We start from the raw sequence: 20,263 nt of genomic DNA on the forward strand, positions 1-20,263 counted from the left end.
GTCCAGAATCCCAGCTCTGTGCAAGTGGCGTGGGCTTGGTGCATGCAGTCCCTTCCTCCCTGGGCCTCAGTTTTCCCATCTGTGACATGGAAGAGGCATGACCTCCTCAGGCTGATGCCTGACACCTGGTCCAGCTGGGCCAGGCCTCTCTCATCACGGACCAGACTGTGCTGCTTCTAACAGAGAATTCGAACTTGGAGGACTTGTTGCCTCGGATATCTGTAGGTAGAGTGGTTTCTTCTGAAGACAACCTCCTAACGCTCTGTCCCCAGGAAGAGAGACGCTGGCAATGACCGGCGTGGGGCAGGTGCGGTTCCCACAGCCAGAGCCCCGGGAAGGCAGGACGCCCTGCTGTGTGCACGCCGTCCGGGCCTGGTTTCGCAGGGAGCTCCGAGGTGTACCGGTGCTTTGTTACCTGGGGCATATGGGCTGTGCTGTACTCCGCATTGCTGCTCTGGTGGCATTGTCCTACAATGCCTGGAGTCCCGGGGAAAGCAGGAGTTCTGGGGTTAGAAGGTTCCGGGCTCTTGCCGCCTCCTTCTCTAGGTTCTGGGAGAATCCTGACTGCTGCCTGGACCCCTGTTCTCTCCCCCCGGAGACTTTTCCTCCACCCCCGACGCTGGCTGCATGGGAGTAGCGTGTGCCTGAGTGAGAAGCCATGTGCCCCGCCAAGAAGAAAGCCACCAAGAGCCACTGACGCCCAGGCGTGTCCCCACCCCACCCCCAGCTGATCCAGGGCCTCCTGTCACCCCGCATCCATATCCTTTGGATCAGCTGACGGCCCATGAGGTTGGTGATCTGACAAGTTTTACCTTTGACCCTCTCACCGACTGACCAACGTGTGAAATGCTCAGAAGGTCCCACGCTGGGAGGACAGTCCGCTTCTGGGGAAGTGAAGAGGCGTTTGGCCAGCTGATATCCCGCAGGTGACCTTGATCTTGAATTCCTTCATGGAGTGCTGGGTGGTCAGGCACCCTTGTCAGTCAAAGCTCCCTGCTCCTCTTCCGTAACCACCATCCCTTCGGTTCTCTCGCCTCCTACTCCATCCGCCACGCTCAGTGCCTAGAAGCCAGGGTCCTGCTCTGGCTATTAAGCAGTTAGTGTCTGTCTGTGATGGAAACTCGCCGTCGCAGCTTCATACACAGTGAGGTCATCGCAGCGACCTCCCCATCCGCACTCCCCCAGCCTGTGCCGCTGGGTTTGCTAGCAGAGGGTGGCTAGTTGTGCTCCCTCCAGGTCTGCCCTTGACCTGGGTGACCCGGGTGTTAGAAGCGTGTTGGGATTCATTCGCCACCAGTGGCCCAGATTTGAAGTAGAGGGGGCAGAGGGGGGAATCCCAAGGGTCAAATGCAAAGGACCTGGGAAGAGCAATAAGCCAGAGAGTTGGCAACAAAGAATTCAGAGGCAACAAAACGGCCTGAGGGCGGGTGGGATGGCGAGGGCCTTTATAAAGAACTTGCTTTTAGCCCGCCTATGTGGCTCAGTGGTTGAGCGTTGACCTGTGAATCAGAAGGTCACGGGTTCGATTCCCCGTCAGGGCACATGCCCAGGTTGTGGGCTCCATCTCTAATGTGGGACTTGCAGGAGGCAGCCAATCAATGATTCTCTCTCATCATGGATGTTCCTATCTCTCCTTTCCTCTCTGAAATCAATAATATATATATATATATATATATATATATATATATATATTTAAAAAAGAGCTTGCTTCTAATAGGACTTATCTCTGCAAGAATTTTCATTTGTGGTTTTCCTCTAGTAATAGGTTGACAGGTGTTAATAAACGTTTTAAAGAATTTTCCAGAAAATACGAGTTTGCTTCTGAGCCTGGGAAGGAGAAAGCATGGAAGGGCCACTGGCCACGGTTCGTCGAGGACGAGGACACGCCTCCGATGTCCTCCAAGGAGCCGGTGGGCAGCGGGAGTTTATGTGGGACCTGCCCTGTCTGAGCCCAGATCTGTTCCCCCAACCACAGGCGGTGGCTGTGCTGAAGTCAGGATGGGGAAATCCAGACGTTGGGAAGAGAAGTAGGTATGAAATAAGGGAACTCAAGGTTGGGGAGAAATTGAGTTTTTTTGGTGTGTTTTTTTCTTGGCACAATGTCATCCAAGCGGTGGGTGGGGAGGGGACTTGCAAAACTGAGGAGGAGTTTGGGGGTCCTTTCCCCTGTTTCAGGCGGTCCCTTTACCAGCCCAGCAGCTGAAGCAAGTAAGACCAGCTGGGGGCCAGCATTGTGATTCCAGACGTGGCCACAGGGGGGAGACACAGGGTTGTCCAATCCCTACCTCTTGCTCCAAGGCTGAGCCCAAACCGAAGACTTGCTGGGGTGGGTGTACGGCTTAAAAAACGAGCAGACCTAGGCTTGAGGCCATTTCTACACCCTGGCTAAGTCAGCCCCGGTCATCTCCCTAAAGGCCTTGGGCGAATTTAGAAGTAACTTCCACCTCCCTGGACCAGCTGTGAATAGACTGATGATTAACCAACTCACTTCACCTGCAAGGATTTATCACGCTGGCCCTCGGTGCCCAGCATAGTGCTGGGTTGTGAAGGGGAATCTGGATTGTAACACGAAGGCAACACACACAGCGAGGGAGGACTCCATCGAACACCAGCTCATACTCCGTGAGCCGGCCCTGGGGTGGCAGCTTTCTCCCACGGGGACCCCACAAGCAACCCACTCACAGATGCTTCCGAGAAAAGCTTTTTAGATATAGATATAGACATAGGTATAGACATAGACATAGGCATAGATATATAGATATAGATATAGGTATAGGTATAGAGATAGAGATAGACATAGACATAGACGTAGACGTAGACGTAGACGTAGACGTAGACGTAGACATAGACATAGACATAGATATAGAGATAGAGATAGATATAGAGATAGGTATAGAGATAGGTATAGAGATAGACATAGACATAGGTATAGATATAGGTATAGATATGTATATAGATATAGATATAGGTATAAATATAGATATAGATATAGATATAGATATAGATATAGGTATAAGTATAGGTATAGGTATAGGTATAGGTATAGGTATAGACATAGGTATAGATACAGATACAGACACAGACACAGATACAGATATAGATACAGATATATAGGTATATAGATAGATGTAGATATAGATATAGACATAGATATGGGTCTAGATATAGGTATAGGTATAGATATAATATAGATATAGATATAATATGGATATAGAGATATAGATATAGATATAAATACAGATACAGATATAGATACAGATACAGATATATATAGGTATATAGATAGATGTAGATATAGATATAGTTATAGATATAGATATGGGTCTAGATATAGGTCTAGATATAGGTATAGATATGATATAGGTATAGATATGATATAGGTATAGATATGATATAGATATAGATATAGATATAGATATAGATATAGATATCCTATCTAATAATAGAGTAATATGCAAATTAACCATCACTCCGTGACAAAAATGGCGGCCCCCATAGCCACAAGATGGCGGCGCCCAGTACCCTCAGCCCTGCTGCTGGAGTGCAGACCCCCTGCAATCGATCTCAGGGAGCTGGGGGTTGCTTCGGCCTGGTGCAGGAGTGGACCCCCTGCGATCGATCAGAGAGAGCTGGGGGTTGCTTAGGCCTGGTGTAGGAGTGGACCCCTGCGATCAATCACAGGGAGCTGGGGGTTGCTTAGGCCTGGTGCAGGAGCAGACCCCCTGCAATCGATCGCAGAGAGCTGGGGGTTGCTTCGGCCTGGTGCAGGAGTGGACCCCCTGTGATCGATCGCAGGGAGCTGGGGGTTGCTTCGGCCTGGTGCAGGAGTGGACCCCCTGCAATCAATCGCAGGGAGCTGGGGGTTGCTTCAGCCTGGTGCACCAGCAGACCCCCTGCAATCGATCGCAGGGAGCTGGGGGTTGCTTCGGCCTGGTGCACCAGAGGACCCCCTGCAATCGATCGCAGGGAACTGGGGGTTGCTTCGGCCTGGTGCACCAGAGGACCCCCTGCAATCGATCGCAGGGAGCTGGGGGTTGCTTCGGCCTGGTGCAGGAGTGGACCCCCTGTGATCGATCGCCTGGGCAGGGAGCTGGGGGTCTGCTTTCGGCCTGGGCAGGAGCGGACCCCCTGCGATTGATCACAGGGAGCTGGGGGTCTGCTCCTCCCCAAGAGGCTTTCGGTCTGGGCAGGCCTGGGCAGGGGCTGAGCCGGTGATCAGAGGGAGCTGGAGGGGCCTGCCCAGGCCTAAAGCTTCGGCCAGAGGCTTTAGGCCTGGGCAGGGCCCAGCCCTCGATTGGTGTGAACTATAGAGGAAACACCTTTTCTGACTGCACATTGGCTAAGCTTCCTGTATGCCACTGGTAATATTCTTAGTAACTTGGGTAATAAGAATCCAAAAAGGTGATCTATGGTTTTTCCACCACACTTCTGGAGAAAAAAACAAAGGTCCGCTGCTGGAGGGCTAAGAAATGTCATATCCTGCCCTAGCCGGTTTGACTCAGTGGATAGAGCCTCAGCCTGCCGACAGCAGGGTCCGGGTTCGATTCTGATCAAGGGCATGTACCTAGGTTGCAGGCTCCTCCCTGGCTGGGGCCCAGATCAGGGCTCATGCAGGAGGCAACCAATCAAAGTGTTCCTCTCACTTTGATGTTTCTGTCTTTCCCTTTTTCTTCCACATTCTCTAAAAGTCAATGGAAACATGTCCTCAGGTGAGGGTAAAAAAAAAAAGAAATAAAGAAATGTCATATCCTATGAAAGGCATATCTTGAAAATGCCTAAAGAAAATTGTCATTTTTTCTTGGTGAAGGGACTGGAGTCCGTGTTGATGAAAACACCTTGGTGGCTGCGGTGACTGGCAGTGGCTGCAGCAGCGGGGTGATGGGGCTGCTGCCTTCCCCTGATCAGCCCGGTTGCCTCCCACAAAGGGAGGCCAGACTGCGGCTTAGGCCCGCTCCCCGTGGGGTGTGGGCCTAAGCCGTCAGTAGGACATCCCCTGAGGGCTCCCAGTATGTGAGAGGGGGCAGGCTGGGCTGAGGGACCCCTGACCCCCAGTGCACGAATTTCGTGCACCGGGCCCCTAGTAGATAGAATAACAAAACAAATGTGGGAATGTTTTTAAAATTGGGTAAATTGAATAATCCCCCCACACACTTTTGTCATCCCATTTTTTCTAACTCTAACCCTCTGGCTTCCCTCCCACAAAGCCCCTCGTGATTTCACAGGCCCACCTGAGGGATCCAGGGTACCCCCATTGTGTGTGTGTGTGTGTGTGTGTGTGTTTCCCCTTTTGCACCTCAGAACAGCAGTAAGGACAGAGGAAGCACTGGGATGACGCGCATGCTCAGACCACAAAAATCTGACACCGGCAGATGTGTCCGTCCGCCCTCGGGAAAACCTTCCGAAAGCTGGGCCCCCGGCTCAGAGGAACGTGCTCCGAAGGCCCAAGGTGGTTGGGATGGCAGCGTTGCCACGCCCGGTACCCCAGGGGTCAGGGGTCGGCCTCCCTTTCACTTCCGGGACACACACTCCTTGCTTTTAAGGCTTCCTTACTTAACATGGGCCACAGCTTTGTGAAGAGTCTAAGCAGAAGCCCTGAGACTTCGCACAGCGGAGAGGGTGAGGCGGGGACTGCTGGCGGCAAGCCTGACCCCGGACGTGGAGAGAACGCGGGGTGACTGTCCCTGTCCCGCCAGCGCTGACCTCGGGGTGTCCCACCCCCGGGGCCCCTCCAGCCTCCCTGTGCCCCTCTGGATCGAGGGCAGGAGCTCTCTTCAGTGCGGATCGCAGACGCCAGCAGGCACTGTGCCAATCACCTCTTCTCCCTCAAGGTGGTGTCACCTTTATTGCCGTCTCCTGTACCAAACAGCCTCGCTCAGAGTCCAGGGGAGCCCAGGATGTGCCGCTGCTGGGTCTGGGCCCGGGCAGTGGCTCCCCGGCCTCCGCCTCCTCGCCTGGAGAAGAGGGGTCCGCTCTCAGCGCCGGGGGTTCCCCGCTCTCTGCCGGCTCTCCCTCCCCGGCCAGCCGGACACCTGCACGGCCTTACGAGCTCCTCGGAGGGACAGTCTGTGTGCGCCTCCTTGTCCTGGATCCTGTGGGCTGAGCGCCCTCACACAGCTGGAGGGAGGCAGGGGAACAGGGAAGGTGTGAAGAGCCGGCCCCTGGGAGGGTATCCCGCAGGTCCCAGGCCAGAGGGACAGCCCACAGCTGCCTTGTTGGAGGGGAGCAGGCTGAGGGGCACGTGGGGGAATGGGGGGCGGCCCTGGGCTCCCCACAGAGACCTCCAGGCGGGGAGGCGGAGGCACTACGTCTTCCTAACCACGCTGTACTCTGGCTCCTGCCGCGGGGGCCTCTGAGAGGGACTCTGGTCCTCAGGGTCGCGGTGCTGGGCGGTGAACACCACCGTGGAGTAGTGCAGGTCCTCCCTGGGGGGCTGCTGCGGAGAGAGGCCGGGGCTCAGGGAGGCGGGAACCACCGGTGGGGATCAGGACACCCGAGGGGGCATGGGAGGCTCCACGGCGGCCTCAGCCTTCCCCACTGTCCTGCCTTCTTTCCCCTAAGAGGACTGGGCTCCGAGATCCTGCTCCCCCCGCCCTCCGCACGCCCCCCCCCCGCCTTCACCGCCCCCCCACTCAAGCCAAGCACGAAGCCCAGGCATCAGGGCGGGGGCCCTGGGACTCACCCTGAGAGCATCAGTCACCAAGTTAAGAAAACAGGGTGTTGTAGTCCCGGGGCCACATGCCTGCGGCCTAAATCCCTCCCCATCTTCCCCACCAAGGGGTCCCCTGCTTGGCTTCTTCCACTAATGGGGGGTCAGCTGGGGGGGCCCTGGGGGACGTCCTCCTCCAATTCGTGGGACAGTGGCTCTGCCTAAGGATCGGCCTGCGGCGGGTCGTCGATAAGAACTGAAAGCAGAGCTGGTACCAAAGAGCTGATGGGCCAAGACAGTAAGGGCTCACAGGCCTGAACACCGGGCCCATGGCACACGGCAGGTTCTTAACAAAAGCTGTACTTTATTCGCTATCAGGGCCATAGTCACTGGCCGTCCCAACAGCCCCTCCGGCTCCCAGCCCCCTCCCCCACGCCCAGCCCCAAGGACACCGAGCTCTGGCAAGGTCCACACCAGCCCTATTTTCTGTGTGGCTCAGTCTTTTGTTGTTAATCCTCACCCGAGGATATTTTCCATTGATGTTTAGGGAGAGGGAGAGACAGAAAGAAACATCAATGTGGGAGAAGCACATCGATTGGTTGCCTTTTCCACGAGCCCCGACCAGGACCTGGGATGGGAAGGAGCCCCTAAGGTACATGGCCTTGACCGGAATCGAACCCGGGGCCCTTCAGTCCACAGGCTGATGCTCTATCCACTGAGCCACACCGGCCAGGGCTGTGTGGCTCCGTCTTAAAGAGACACGGGGTCACTTCCCTCTGTGCCCGCTGCCGCCCCAGGTGGTGCCTCTGGCATAGCCGGGTGCCCTGCCAGGAGCGGGCCTGTACTCACCACCAAGCTGTACTCCACCTCCTCCTGCCGCGGGTGCCGGGGCTCTCCCTGAAGGGGCCTCGGCTGCAGCTCCAGGTTGGCATAGCAGGGCTCGCTCTGCGGGGCGGCCTGGGTGGGCAGGAGGCGCGGGGGTGGGCGGCTGGCCACGGGGCACCCAGGGTCCATCCCAGAGGCCTCTGGGCCTGCTTCTCTGCGGACACCCCTCCCCTCATGCTCGGGACCCACCTTCCTGCCCTGCCTCCCACCCCACGCGGGTCCTCTCTGGGCAATGGCTCCCCAGGTCCGCGGCCAGGCTGGCCGAGCCTCCCTCATTCCCCTTTCCCTGGAGTGGGGGGCAGGCTGGCCAGGGCTCCCAGGCATGGTTCTTCCTGCTCAGGGCGAGCACCCCACTCCTTGCATCGATGGTCCCCCCAGCCCTCCACTCGCCAACGGGATGTCCAGCCCCCACCCCTGTGCGCCCCGCCACCCGCCACCCTCCTGTGGCCTTCCTTTCTCTGTTGTTGTCAATCCTCACCCGAGGATATTTTCCATTGATTTTTAGAGAGAGTGGAGGAGAGAGGGAAAGACAGAGAGAAACATCGATGTGAGAGAAACACATCGATTGGTTGGCTCCTGCACTCAGCCCTGCGCCCCAACCAGGGCCCGGACCGGGGAGGAGCCCCTAAGGTACATGGCCTTGACCAGAATGGAGCCGGGACCCTTTGGTCCGCAGGCCGACGCTCTAGCCACTGAGCCATCCCAGCCAGGACCTGGTGGCCTTTCTTACCTGACAGTGGTTCTGGAGGGGCTCCGGATTCCCACCAGCTACAGAGACAAGGGGGAGGGGGCGGTTTGTCCCAGAACAAGGCAGGTTTGTCGACGTCCCACCTGGAGAAAGGCCCTTTGCCCACAGACTTCAGCCCTCGGGACCCGTGGCCTCAGGTCTGCAGTGCGGCTGACTCAGGGTTTGTGGAGGGGGAATGCGACTGCGGGGATGAGTGATGAGTGAATGCACAAGCAGGTGTGAACACATTCGGTTCCAGGTGCTGCGCAGGCTCCGTGCCTCCCTCCCCCTCAGCGGGGACGGCCTTCTGATGGGGGCGGGGGGGGGGCAGAAAGGGCAGGAGGAAGAGATGGGAGCACCGCCCGGGACGGAAGGCTGCACTGAGGGAGCTCGGAGGTAACCCGCGGGACGTGGGGCCCACTCTGCCCTCGTAACACAGTGACCCGGCACCAGTCAGGGAGGCGGGAACCACCGGTGGGGATCAGGACATCCGAGGGGGCCCCAGCCTTCCCCACTGTCCTGCCTTCTTTCCCCAGAGGCCTGGGCTGAAAGGGCATTGCTGGGGTCGCGGACACCACAGACTGAGACAGTCCAGGCTCGGAACCACCCCTTGTCTTCCCCCCGCCTCCCTCCCCCCAGGAAGAGGAAGCGGCTAACACTCATCCCGTAGCTGCCTCCGCCTCCCCGCCTGGAGGTCTCTGTGGGGACCCCAGGACCAGCCCCCTTCCCCCACGTGCCCCTCAGCCTGCTCCCCTCCAACAAGGCGGCTGGGCTCCCGCGGGCTGTCCCTCTGGCGCTGGGACCTGCGGGTTACCCTCCCACGGGCCGGCTCTGTCACCAGTCACTGACGCTCTCTCAGTGACACAGTAGGTGCTCAGGACAGCTTTGCCGTGTATGAGTGTGTGAGGGAGTGAGTGTGTGAGTGAGTGTGTGAATGCGTGTGTGAGAGTGAGTCTGTGAATGAGTAAGTGTGTGAGTGTGTCAGAGAGTGAGTGTGTGTGTGAATGAGAGTGAAAGAGTGTGTGAGAGTGAGTCTGTGTGTATGTGAATGAGTGTGTGAGAGAGTGTGTGAATGTGTGTGGGAAAGTGTGTGAATGTGTGAGTGTGTGAATGTGTATGTGTGAGTGAGTGTGTGAATGCGTGTGTGAGAGTGAGTCTGTGAATGAGTAAGTGTGTGAGTGTGTCAGAGAGTGAGTGTGTGTGTGAATGAGAGTGAAAGAGTGTGTGAGAGTGAGTCTGTGTGTATGTGAATGAGTGTGTGAGAGAGTGTGTGAATGTGTGTGGGAAAGTGTGTGAATGTGTGAGTGTGTGAATGTGTATGTGTGAGTGAGTGTGTGAGAGAGTATGTGAATGTGTGAGTTTGTGAATGTGTATGTGTGAGTGAGTGTGTGAGAGAGTGTGTGAATGTGTGAGTGTGTGAGTGTGTGAATGTGTGAGTGTGTGAATGTGTATGTGTGTGAATGTGTGTGTGAATGTGCATGTGTGAGTGTGTGAGAGAGTGTGTGAATGTGTGAATGTGTGAGTGTGTGAATGTGTGAGTGTGTGAATGTGTGAGTGTGTGAATGTGTGTGTGAATGTGCATGTGTGAGTGTGTGAGAGAGTGTGTGAATGTGTGAATGTGTGAGTGTGTGAATGTGTGTGTGTGAATGTGTATGTGTGAGTGAGTGTGTGAGAGAGTGTGTGAATGTGTGTGTATGTGTGTGTGTGAGTGTGTGAATCACCAATGAATGAATGAGTGCCACAGGCTTAGGAGAGAAATAATGGTGTGACACAACATTTTAAGAAACGTGCACAAATAGGCATGGAGAAAAGACTGGAAGGGCGTACCCCAAACGTGGTGGTTTCTCTTCTCCGGGGTGGGAGTTCCAGTTTTATTTCTGATGGGAACTTATTTCCTCCTCTGTGCTTTTACTTGCTTTTGCATTTTCTACAACAATCACGGATCCCTTTTTTTAAAGAACTTTTCTAGGTGAAAGGGCATTGCTGGGGATGCTGACACCACAGATCTGAGACAGTCCAGGCTGGGACCCCCCTCCCCTTGTCTGCCCCCCCTCCCCCGTGGGAAGAGGAAGTGGCTGACACCCATTCCGCTCCTAAAGGCCCGGGCGTGCTGCGGGAGAGGCTGGGCCATGGGCGGGTGGACGGGCTGGAGGAGAGAAGGTAAGGCAGTGTCCCCCCAAACCCGCCCCCAGCATGTACCCGCTCCCAGTTAGCACTGCAGCCGTGGAGAGAAAATCACCCTCCCCCGCCCCCCACGCTTGACCTCAGGCAGACGTCTGCATCCTACAGCTGACTGTTGGCCGGTCATCCGTTCTCTTTTAACTCACTCCATTGCATTTATTGAGCCCCTGCTGACTGAGCGCCAGACTCAGAGAGGCCTCCTCGGGGCCCGCCTCCCACAGCCTGCAGGCACCACACCAGGCTCACCTGCTCTAGGGTCACCGGATATGCAATCTGAGGGCACACGCTCCATGCCCACCCGGGCTGGGGGCACAGGGCCAGGGAGCCAACTCACCTTTGACCCGCCTCCGCACCATTCTCCAGGCCAGCAGCGAGGCCCCCACCAGGAGCAGCAGCAGAAGCGCCAACAAGATGAGCAGCACAGGGAGCCTGCAGGGGAGGCCAGGGCGGGGCAGAGTGGGTGGGGATCTGGCCTCCCGCCTTTGTTCCAATACAGAGATTAAGTCATATTAAAAATGAAACAAAATAAGCCCAGCAGGTGTGGCTCAGGTTGTGGTTCAATTCCCGGTCTGGGCACATGCCTGGGTTGTGGGCTCCATCCCCAGTGGGGGGCGTGCAGGAGGCAGCCAATGGATGGTTCTCTCTCATCACTGGTGTTTCTGTCTCTCCCTCTCCCTTCCTCTCTGAGATCAATAGGAATATATTTAAAACAAACAGCAGAACCCCTCCTTTCTCCACCTCCCCTCATCTACCCAGTTCCCCCGACCCCCACCCACTGTATACTTGAGAACCTTCCAGAGGCTCTTCATTCAGATACAAGGAAACATGAATGCGTGTTATTTTCCTCCCTTTTTCACACCCGGGAGGCACAGTATAAACACTAGTTTATCCTCAACAAATACATCTCGGACTCTGAGAGGATGGGGCGAAAAACAACAACAAACAAACAACAAAAGACAAAACATCTTGGACCTCTTCCCGTGTCAGTACCTATGAAAGGCCCTCGCCCCTTTTCACAGCTGCATAGTATTCCACTGCCTGGATGGACCATCGTTTATTTAACGTGTCCCTCCCTCTTCACGGGCATTTCCCCAGCGTTTGCGATCACAAATATAGCTGCAAAAAATCACCTCGTAGCTCCGCCACTGCACACGTGTACAAACAGACTTACTGACACAAGTTAGGGTTCGGGCCCCTCACTGTCTTGGGCCCCTTCTTTTATCCCCCGTTGGCATTCATAATGGTCTAGTCTTTTTCTTAAAGATGCACATGTGGGGGTTCCCATAACCCCTTGGCTTTGACCATCGGTAGATCACTGGCAGAATGCCAGAAAGCGCTATACTATGGTAACCGTTTGACCCTAAGGGGTGAAGGTGGGGTTATGGGAACCCCCACATGTGTAGCCCTTCTCCCCAACTCGCCGAGGCTTCAAGCCCCACGAAACCTAGCCCTGCCCCCCATGGGTGCATGTGCAGAGTCAGTTTCTGGAAGCGCTGTGTTTGGGACCAGAGTCCCACCTGCCTGGCATTAAGATGCTGAGCAAGGTGGGCAAAAGCTTGTGGAAGGCCTTTGCCCCTGGATCCTGGGAGGGAGGCACCAAACCTTCAGGATGTCTCTGGTTACCCACAAATCCTTTGCATCACCCCTGAGATTATGCTAAGAGATGAGGTGACTCAGGATGGGAGCTGGTCACCAGAAGGAGCTACCACGTGGTTAGAGATTTGGGGTTCTGAGCCGCCTGCCCGTCAGGGAGGCTGGGAATGAGTTCAATCGTGTGGTCGGTGATTCAACCAATCGGTCTATGTGATAAAACCCAGATAAAAACCCTGCGGCCAGCGCTCGGAGGAGCTTCCGGTCCTTAAACACGTCGAGTTCTGGGAGGGGTGCAGCCCACGCCGCTGGGAGGCGGGAAGCCCTGCATCCGGAGCCCTCCCAGCCTCGCCCTCCGTGTCTCTTCCTTCGGCTGGTCCCCACCTTTACCCCTTAGGGTCAAACGGTTACCATAGTATAGCGCTTTCTGGCATTCTGCCAGCGATTTACCGATGGTCAAAGCCAAGGGGTTATGGGAACCCCCACATGTGTAGCCAGTGGGTCAGAGTGCGATGGCATGGGGATCCCCCAGGGCCCTGACACCTGGAGGCGGGCAGTCATATGGGACGGAGCCCCTGGCCTGTGGGCGTCGGGGCCGGGACTGAGTCACAGGGCGCCAGGTGTCTGTAGCCCCGGAAGCGGTCTGGGACAGCTTGCGTTTTTTCTGGGAAGTCTACATATGTTGTCAGATCCTCCTGGGGCACATGACCCCCAGAGAGGTCACGGATCACTAGTTTAGGAACCCCAGAAGCCGGTGCTGGAAGCCCAGCCTGCCTGTAGCCACAGGACCTGCACATCACTTCACCTCCCAGCCTCGGTTTGCTCATCTGCAAAGTGGGAGTGGTGATGGCGAGGTCACAGTGCGGAGCAGAGGAGGGCCCTCACATAAGGTATCAGCCCGTGCTGGGCGATAACAGCTGCTCTCATTGAACGTTACCTTCTTCATCCCCCCAGCTTCTCCCCCACAAGCTTCTCTCAGACCCCAAGGCGGGCCCAGCGTGGGGAGACAGGAGAGACAGCCTGTGGCTCCCGGCCTGGGCCTGGCGCAAACCCCCTCCCCCAACACACACACCCAGGGCCACATGCCCGGGAAGCGGGTGGCACCCTGCGCTCCCCTGAGGAGGGTCCCCTCCCTGGACCCAGGACGAGGGCGCCTTACCCGTGGTCCGGGCTCGGCGGGGCGCCATCCTGGCTGTTCTTGCTGTGGGTGTCATTCCCTGCCGGGGCTGAGGACACAGTTGGAGTTTGGGCTGTGGCTGTGCAGGTCGTGGCTGCAGCGGTACTGGTACTGGTAGTTGTACTGGTAGTTGTAGTTGGCCTGGAGGTTGCTGCTGGTGTGGAAACACGAATCAGGCCCAGGGCTCTCTCCTGACTCCGCCACTGGCCACGCCTTTTAGGCGGGACTTCACACAGCATGTCCCCCGCTCCCCCTGTCCCCCCAAAGGCCCAAGCCTCCCAGGACCGTCCTGCCCCGGGCAAGCGAGCATTACTAACAGGACGCTGTACCGCCCCCACAGCCCCGATTCCATCCTGCCCAGGAGGTCACCGTCCTCCAGAGGAGCTCTAAGTCACCCCACACCCTGTCCCGCCCCCTCAGCCACCGCCACGTGCTGCCCCCCACCAGAGCTGTCTGCTTTGCTGGAGTCTGCCACACCACTTGTTGTTGTCACACCTTCAGCCCCCAGCCTTCCCCCACACAGGTCTGGGCTTCCGCTGGGCTGACCTGGCGTCTCCTCCCTCCCTCCCTCTCTCTCCTCTGCACACTCTGCTCTCTCAGCCTCCCCTTCGCCTGACAAGCGCCTTCCCATCCCTCAGACTGAGCAGGGCGGTAGCTCCTGCAGGAAGCCTCCCAGTCTCCTCCCCGCCCCCGCCTCTCTCTCTCTCTCTCTCTCTCACACACACACACACACACACACTCACTCACACACAGAGTCTCTCTCTACCCACACACACCCCTACACACACACTCACATACAGAATCTCTCTCTCCCCCCATACACACATACAACACACACTCACATATACACACCCATACACACCCACACACCCACACACACACTCACACATGCACACCCCCACACACATACACACACACACCCATACTCACATCTACACACACTCACACATGCACACCCACACCCATACCCACACACACACACATACACACACTCATACACACACACACACACACACTCACATACACACACACACTCATATACACACACACCCATACACACACTCACACCCACACCCTTACACACACTCACACACACCCATACACACACACACTCACATACACATACACACACACCCATACACACACTCACACCCACACCCACACCCATACACACATTCACACACACCCATACACACACACTCTCTCACACACACATATACACACACACACACACTCACACACAGTCTCTCTACACACACACACTCACACACTCAGTTTGCTCTGAGTCTCTGATCTGATTCCTGCCTCAGCTATTCCAACTGAGACTCTTCAGACAGGACAAGGGGAGGGTGTGTGCGGCTCACCTGGGGACACAAACACCTCAACCGGGAAGGTGAGGTCCCATGGTCTATCGATCCCACACTTATATGTGCCTTCATCGCCCTCTGTGAGGTTCTCCAAGGTCACTGTGAAGGTGAGGTTTGCTGGATGGTCCCTGATGGACACGCGGCCGCGCCTCACTTCTCTCTCTGACTCTGTGATCTCCACAATCTTCGTCTTCAGTGGTGAGAAACAGAAGCCTTTGCACCAGTATTTGTTATTTTCCTTGTACTCCTTCTCGTACCGACACTGCACGCTCAGCGATCCCCCCACGGTGCCCGTCACGCGCTTGGTGCAGCTCAGAGACAAACAGCCTGGAAGACACAGCCCAGTCCCAGTCATCCGATGGGCCAGGGGCGCCCTGGGGTCACCCCATAGGTCTCCCGCTCCCATCAGCCAGATCACATCTTGAGGGTCCTCCCCTGTCTATCACCTAAAATTTTGATGACAGCAGCCCCTTCCTCCAGACCCCAATCTCCTTTCTTGCTGCCCTGCCCCCCTCACTACCAGGGGCCTCCTCTTCCAAACCGCCTCCAGCACCCTGCTCTCCCCCAGCCCCTCAAGTAATTTTTCAGCCTGCGCCCCTCCCCCACCCCATTGCAGCTCTGTCCAGGGTGCCCTGACCACAAGCTCCTGTCAGTCCCTCCCCCATGGCCTGGGTGAGCCGGTGGCCTGCTGAGGCCTTCCCAAGCCCTGTCCGGGGGAAGGGGAGAGGGGGGAGGGGAGGACACGCTTAATGAGATGCTCACTAATGATTGCATCTGAGAAGTGAAAAGGGCGTCAGGAGCATCAAGTCTATGTCTCAGCTCTATGACATGTCAGCTGTGTGTGCTGGGGCAAGTTACTTAACCTCTCTGAGCTTCTAGCGCCTCCTCTGGGAAGTGGTGACAGTTGTGAGGCCTCACGTTGCCCTGGAGCACTGAGTGAGACAGTGGGTGTAATATGCCTGGGAAATAACATTGGCTTGAACCATGTGAAACTGCTGATATACAACTGCTTTTTACTCAAAACCCAGAAATTTCATGTGATTCAGTCTAAGAAAAACAGAGAACCCTCTTTCTAGCCAATGAAGAGATGAAAAGAGAAAATGACCACAGATACGGAGAGAACCGGGAGAATGAAGATGGTGCATTGCAAAAATTCTTACAGACAAATGTGCAACCTGGGTGAAAGTGTGATTTTCTAGAAAAACACCGGTCTCTAAGACAACGCTCCTGTCCTCCCCATCCCCCATTCTCCAAGATCATGCTCCTGCCTCCTCCATCCCCCATCCCCCATCCTCCATGACCACACTCCTGCTCCCCATCCTCCATCCTCCATCCTCCGGGACCACGCTCCTGCCTCCCCATCCTCCATCCTCCAGGACCACGCTCCTGCCTCCCCATCCTCCATTCTCCAGGACCACGCTCCTGCCTCCCCATCCCCCATCCTCCAGGACCACGCTCCTGCCTCCCCATCCCCCATCCTCCATCCTCCAGGACCACACTCCTGCCTCCCCCATCCTCCATTCTCCAGGACCACGCTCCTGCCTCCCCATCCCCCATCCTCCATCCTCCAGGACCACATTCCTGCCTCCCCATCCCCCATCCTCCATCCTCCAGGACCACACTCCTGCCTCCCCCATCCCCCATCCTCCAGGACCACGCTCCTGACTCCCCATCCTCCATCCTCCAGGACCACGCTCCTGCCTCCCCATCCCCCATCCTCCATCCTCCAGGACCACGCTCCTGCCTCCCCATCCCCCATCCTCCATCCTCCAGGACCACGCTCCTGCCTCCCCATCCCCCATCCTCCAGGACCACGCTCCTGCCTCCCCCATCCTCCATCCTCCAGGATCACGCTCCTGCCTCCCCCATCCTCCATCCTTCAGGACCACTCTCCTGCCTCCCCATCCTCCATCCTATATCCACACTCCTGCCTCCCCATCCCCCATCCTCCAGGACCACACTCCTGCTCCCCCATCCTCCATCCTCCATCCTCCAGGACCACACTCCTGCCTCCCCCATGCTCCATCCTCCATCCTCCAGGACCAAGCTCCTGGTCCCCACGTCCGTGCTCTAGTCCCACCCCCTCCTCAGTGGTCCTCTCCCTGTCCTCTCTCTCTGCTTCGGTCCTGGCCCCCCTCTATGATCTGGGTCACCCCAGCACCCCCACCCATAACACCCAACGCTGTCTGTCCGTCTGTCCTCTCCAGTGTCTGACTTCCCTTTGCACTTGTTCTTATGTGTTCTCTCTCTCTTTCCTTCCTCTCTTTAAAATCAATTTTTAAAACATGTTTTTAAAAAGGAGCAAACCCCAGACAGTTTCCCAAGTTACTTCTCTCAAGCTTCCCGGCAGCGGCCACTCGCACTGCGCTGGCGCATTCGCAGGGAGCACAGCCACAGAAGACCTCCCGTCTTTTCGTGAGGTCAGCGTGACGTGGGGACTGACATCGGGCCGAATCTCAATGGGATGCACCCCTTCATCGTTCAAAGGAGAAAAGTATAATCGTCTCCACAGACAAAGGAAAAGCTCTGCCTGCTGCTGTTGGTTTTAAATGCTTCATAGATAGACGCAAGCGGACGGACGCCTTGTTCAGACTCAATGGGACACGCTGGACTCCTGCACTGGTCAGGGAAGATGGGGGTGACCCGGCCGCCTCATTCCGGCTTTAGCATTGTGATGAAAGAGAGAAAGTGAGGGAGGAGCCGGCGTCAGGGAGGAGCCGCGAGCTCTGGGTGCCAGCAGGTCCGTGGAAACACCAGGACCCGGGAGGCTCTGGAGACAGACGGTGGCAAGAGGCTGCCGGTTTCCAAGTGAATTCACAAAAAGTTGTCACTTTCCGACAGACACTGCTCAGCAGGTGGGATGCAGGAAAGCCTGCCGTTTAGGAGCAAAGCGGCCCCAGAGATCGCAGCTATCCTAGGCGAAGCCTCACGGCTGCAGGCTGACAGAGGGCACAGAAGGTAATGAGGGGGGAGGGTGCGGGGAGGCGGGCCCTGCTCCCTGGAGAAGGTCTCCCCCTCTAGGCCTCCCCACAGCCTGGCCTCTCGGTCCTCCTCTCCCTGCCGGCCCTCAGGCCCTGTCCTCTCAAGGGGCCCTGCCTGCTCACCTCCATGTCCCTGAGACCAGGCCTGCTCCTGCCAGCCCCCCACTTCCTCCACACCCTGCAGCCCAGGAACCAGGAGGGCGCCCGACAAAACCCAGCCCCTGGGATGCCCAGGGAGGCCACTCTCCACCCCCACCCCCGCTGTGCCCTGCCTCTCAACTCCCCAAAGCCTCCTTTGCACCCCCTTGGCCCCATGCCCACCTAGGATGTCCAAGAGGTCAGACCAGGAGTGCGGTCCTTCCGTCTGTCCATCTTATCGGGTGGAGCGAGCGCGCCCATCCTGAGCTCAGGGAGCCGGGCTGGGGGTGCTCAGGGCACACCTCTGCAGCCCTGCCCCTCCGCCCTCCTCCCTCCACCCTGCCCCCAGCCCCTCACCTGGGACCCAGAGCAGCAGCAGGGCTGCGGGCAGCCCGGACGCCCGGCCCTGCGGGGTCATCTCTGCGCCTCGGAGGTTACGGGCAGCGGCGCCCGGCCTACTGGACCTACGGCTTCTGTCCTCTTCACGGGGAGGCCGGGCCCCAGCTCCCACTTCTGTTTTTCTCTGTGCGGCTGCTTCCTTGTTCAGCTTCTGGAGGTTTTGTTCCTAGAGCTGGTCAGGAAATGGAGGCTCCGAGGGAGCAGAGGCCGGGCGGCTGGCTGAGACGCCCCAGAACCGGGCCCACCCCCCACTTAATCCCAGAGCCGCAGGTTCTGTACATACTTCCAGGGGGGACACCCCACCTCCCCCACTTCACAGCTCACAGGCCTGCGTCTCCCCTCTCACATCCCCCAAGACCACAGGGCCAGGTTTCCTCCTAGCGGGGCCCAGTAACTCCCCCAGCCCGCTTCCTCGTCATGTGGTCAGGGTGAGACCCGGGGAGGAGCCCTGGGCAGCACCCACAGTTAGGCCACCTGGGGAGCTCTCTACCTTTTAAATATATATATATATATAGATTTCCGAGAGGAAGGGAGAGGGAGAGAGAGAAACATCAATGATGAGAGAGAATCATTGATCAGCTGCCTCCTGCACGCCCCACACTGGGGATCGAGCCTGCAACCCAGGCATGTGCCCTAACCGGGAATCAAACCGATTCCTCCTGGTTCATAGGTTGATGCTCAACTGCTGAGCCAGGTCGGCCGGGCTGGGGAGTTCCTTTTCCATGAGCCTCCAGCTCCAGGCCCCAGGCCCTGACCCCCACATTGGCACAACGACCTCAGAGCCCCTGAATGCTGTCTAGTCTGGGAAACGTGGCCTCAACGTGACGGGCAGGTCCTCAGGCTGTGACCTTTCACCCCGCACGGCCCCCGCTGGACCCAGCTCAGGGCAGGACGCAGCGGGGACTCAGCAAGCCCTTCTGGCCCCATCACCTTCCCCCGGGGAGTGCAAGGGAACCACGGAGCCTCGCTGGCTCTTCTTCTGGAAGGTTCCGTGGACAGCCTGGTAGGAATCGGGAGGATTTCCAGAACGATGCAGGCACAGACCCGCGAACACTGCGAAGACCAGAGCTGCACGGAAACGGAGAAGCGCTGTCACCTCTGGTGCTTACTTGTCAAACACGCGTAAGTTTCCCCAAAATGCGTGTTTTGCAATTCAACCACGGGAAGGCCTGGCTCTGGGGGTGACTGTCACGGTGAAGAGGGGGGCGCCCAGGACTGAGAAGCAGGAGGCTGGGTTCTCCTGTGACTCATCCATCACCTCTGGGGTGACCTTGAACAAAACCCGTGGCTCCTGTAAATGTCGATGGTGATAGCTCATCTGCGGGAATAAACAGTATAAAAATTACGAATACACTCAGACGGGAGGTAGCAATATCCTTGGGCATTTCCCGGGGAGTACATCTTTAATGAAAAGCAACAGGAAAACAGGACGCGATGGTGGGAAGTAGGCTCTACATGTAATCGATGGGATCCGAGTCCGCCGAGAGAAAGGGGAACGCGTCCCGCCACACGCACCCTGCTCGCCCCACCTGTCCACAAACCCTGAGGAAGAGATGAGATGATGTCAGGTTACCACTTGGTGCCAGAAAACTAAGGAAGTGGCCCCCTTGCTGCTGCTCCCTACTAACCACGGGCAGACATGAGCCCCAGGCCTGAGCCCCCTTTCTCGGGGGGGCGGGGGGTCCCGCAACCACAAGGCCTCTCACTGGGCTGGGTCCTCTTCCCAGTGTGGACCCAAGCCTTCGAGTCCAGTGGGGAGGGTGTTGCTGATGCCGCGCGGGAGCGCTCCGGGCAGACTTGCCGCAGCTTTGAGTCCTGCAAACTGTGGGAGCCCCAGAAAAGATCTGGGGGTGACTGAGTTGTGGGACTTCTCAGCAGAACCTCGCTCTGCAGGGTAGCGCAGGTTAGAGCTGCCCTCTCTCTGGGGCAATCCATGGCTCCCTATTCGCTCTGAGTGAGGGGCTCAAGTGGGGCCTGAAGGTGGAGAGGCTGTGCCCCGCCCCCAGCGAGGGATTTGGGGGGGGGGCACGCGATGAGGCTGCAGTGAGAAGAGCTTGGCAGCTGCTTGACCTGTTGCTAATGCCTCCCACCCCGCAAGTGCTTTGGCCGTGGTTGAATGGACATGACTCGGGGATGAATGACTGCAAGATCCATGAGGCAAATGGACGACAG

The 20,263-nt window shown here is 57.3% G+C and overlaps 1 protein-coding gene across 2 annotated transcripts; it reads right to left on the reverse strand.

Annotated features, from left to right (window-relative positions):
• Positions 1–5,852: 5,852 nt before the first annotated feature.
• CD300A (CD300a molecule) lies at positions 5,853–18,464 on the reverse strand. 2 transcript variants are annotated; one of them, XM_079797091.1, is made up of 8 exons: positions 18,050–18,464; positions 14,571–14,900; positions 13,189–13,357; positions 10,774–10,868; positions 8,262–8,299; positions 7,496–7,603; positions 6,279–6,433; positions 5,853–6,114 (listed from the first exon to the last, which is right to left on the reverse strand). In XM_079797091.1, the coding sequence occupies exons 1-7, from the start codon at positions 18,108–18,110 to the stop codon at positions 6,302–6,304; spliced, it is 933 nt and encodes a 310-aa protein (XP_079653217.1). In that variant the 5' UTR covers positions 18,111–18,464; the 3' UTR covers positions 5,853–6,114; positions 6,279–6,301. The 2 variants fall into 2 exon arrangements, with proteins under 2 accessions (XP_079653217.1, XP_079653216.1); XM_079797090.1 differs by having other exon boundaries at positions 13,189–13,360.
• Between the last annotated feature and the right edge of the window lie 1,799 nt (positions 18,465–20,263).

The sequence above is a fragment of the Cnephaeus nilssonii genome (assembly GCF_951640355.1).
Source record: "Cnephaeus nilssonii genome assembly, chromosome: 19".
NCBI classification, from domain to species: domain Eukaryota; kingdom Metazoa; phylum Chordata; class Mammalia; order Chiroptera; family Vespertilionidae; genus Cnephaeus; species Cnephaeus nilssonii.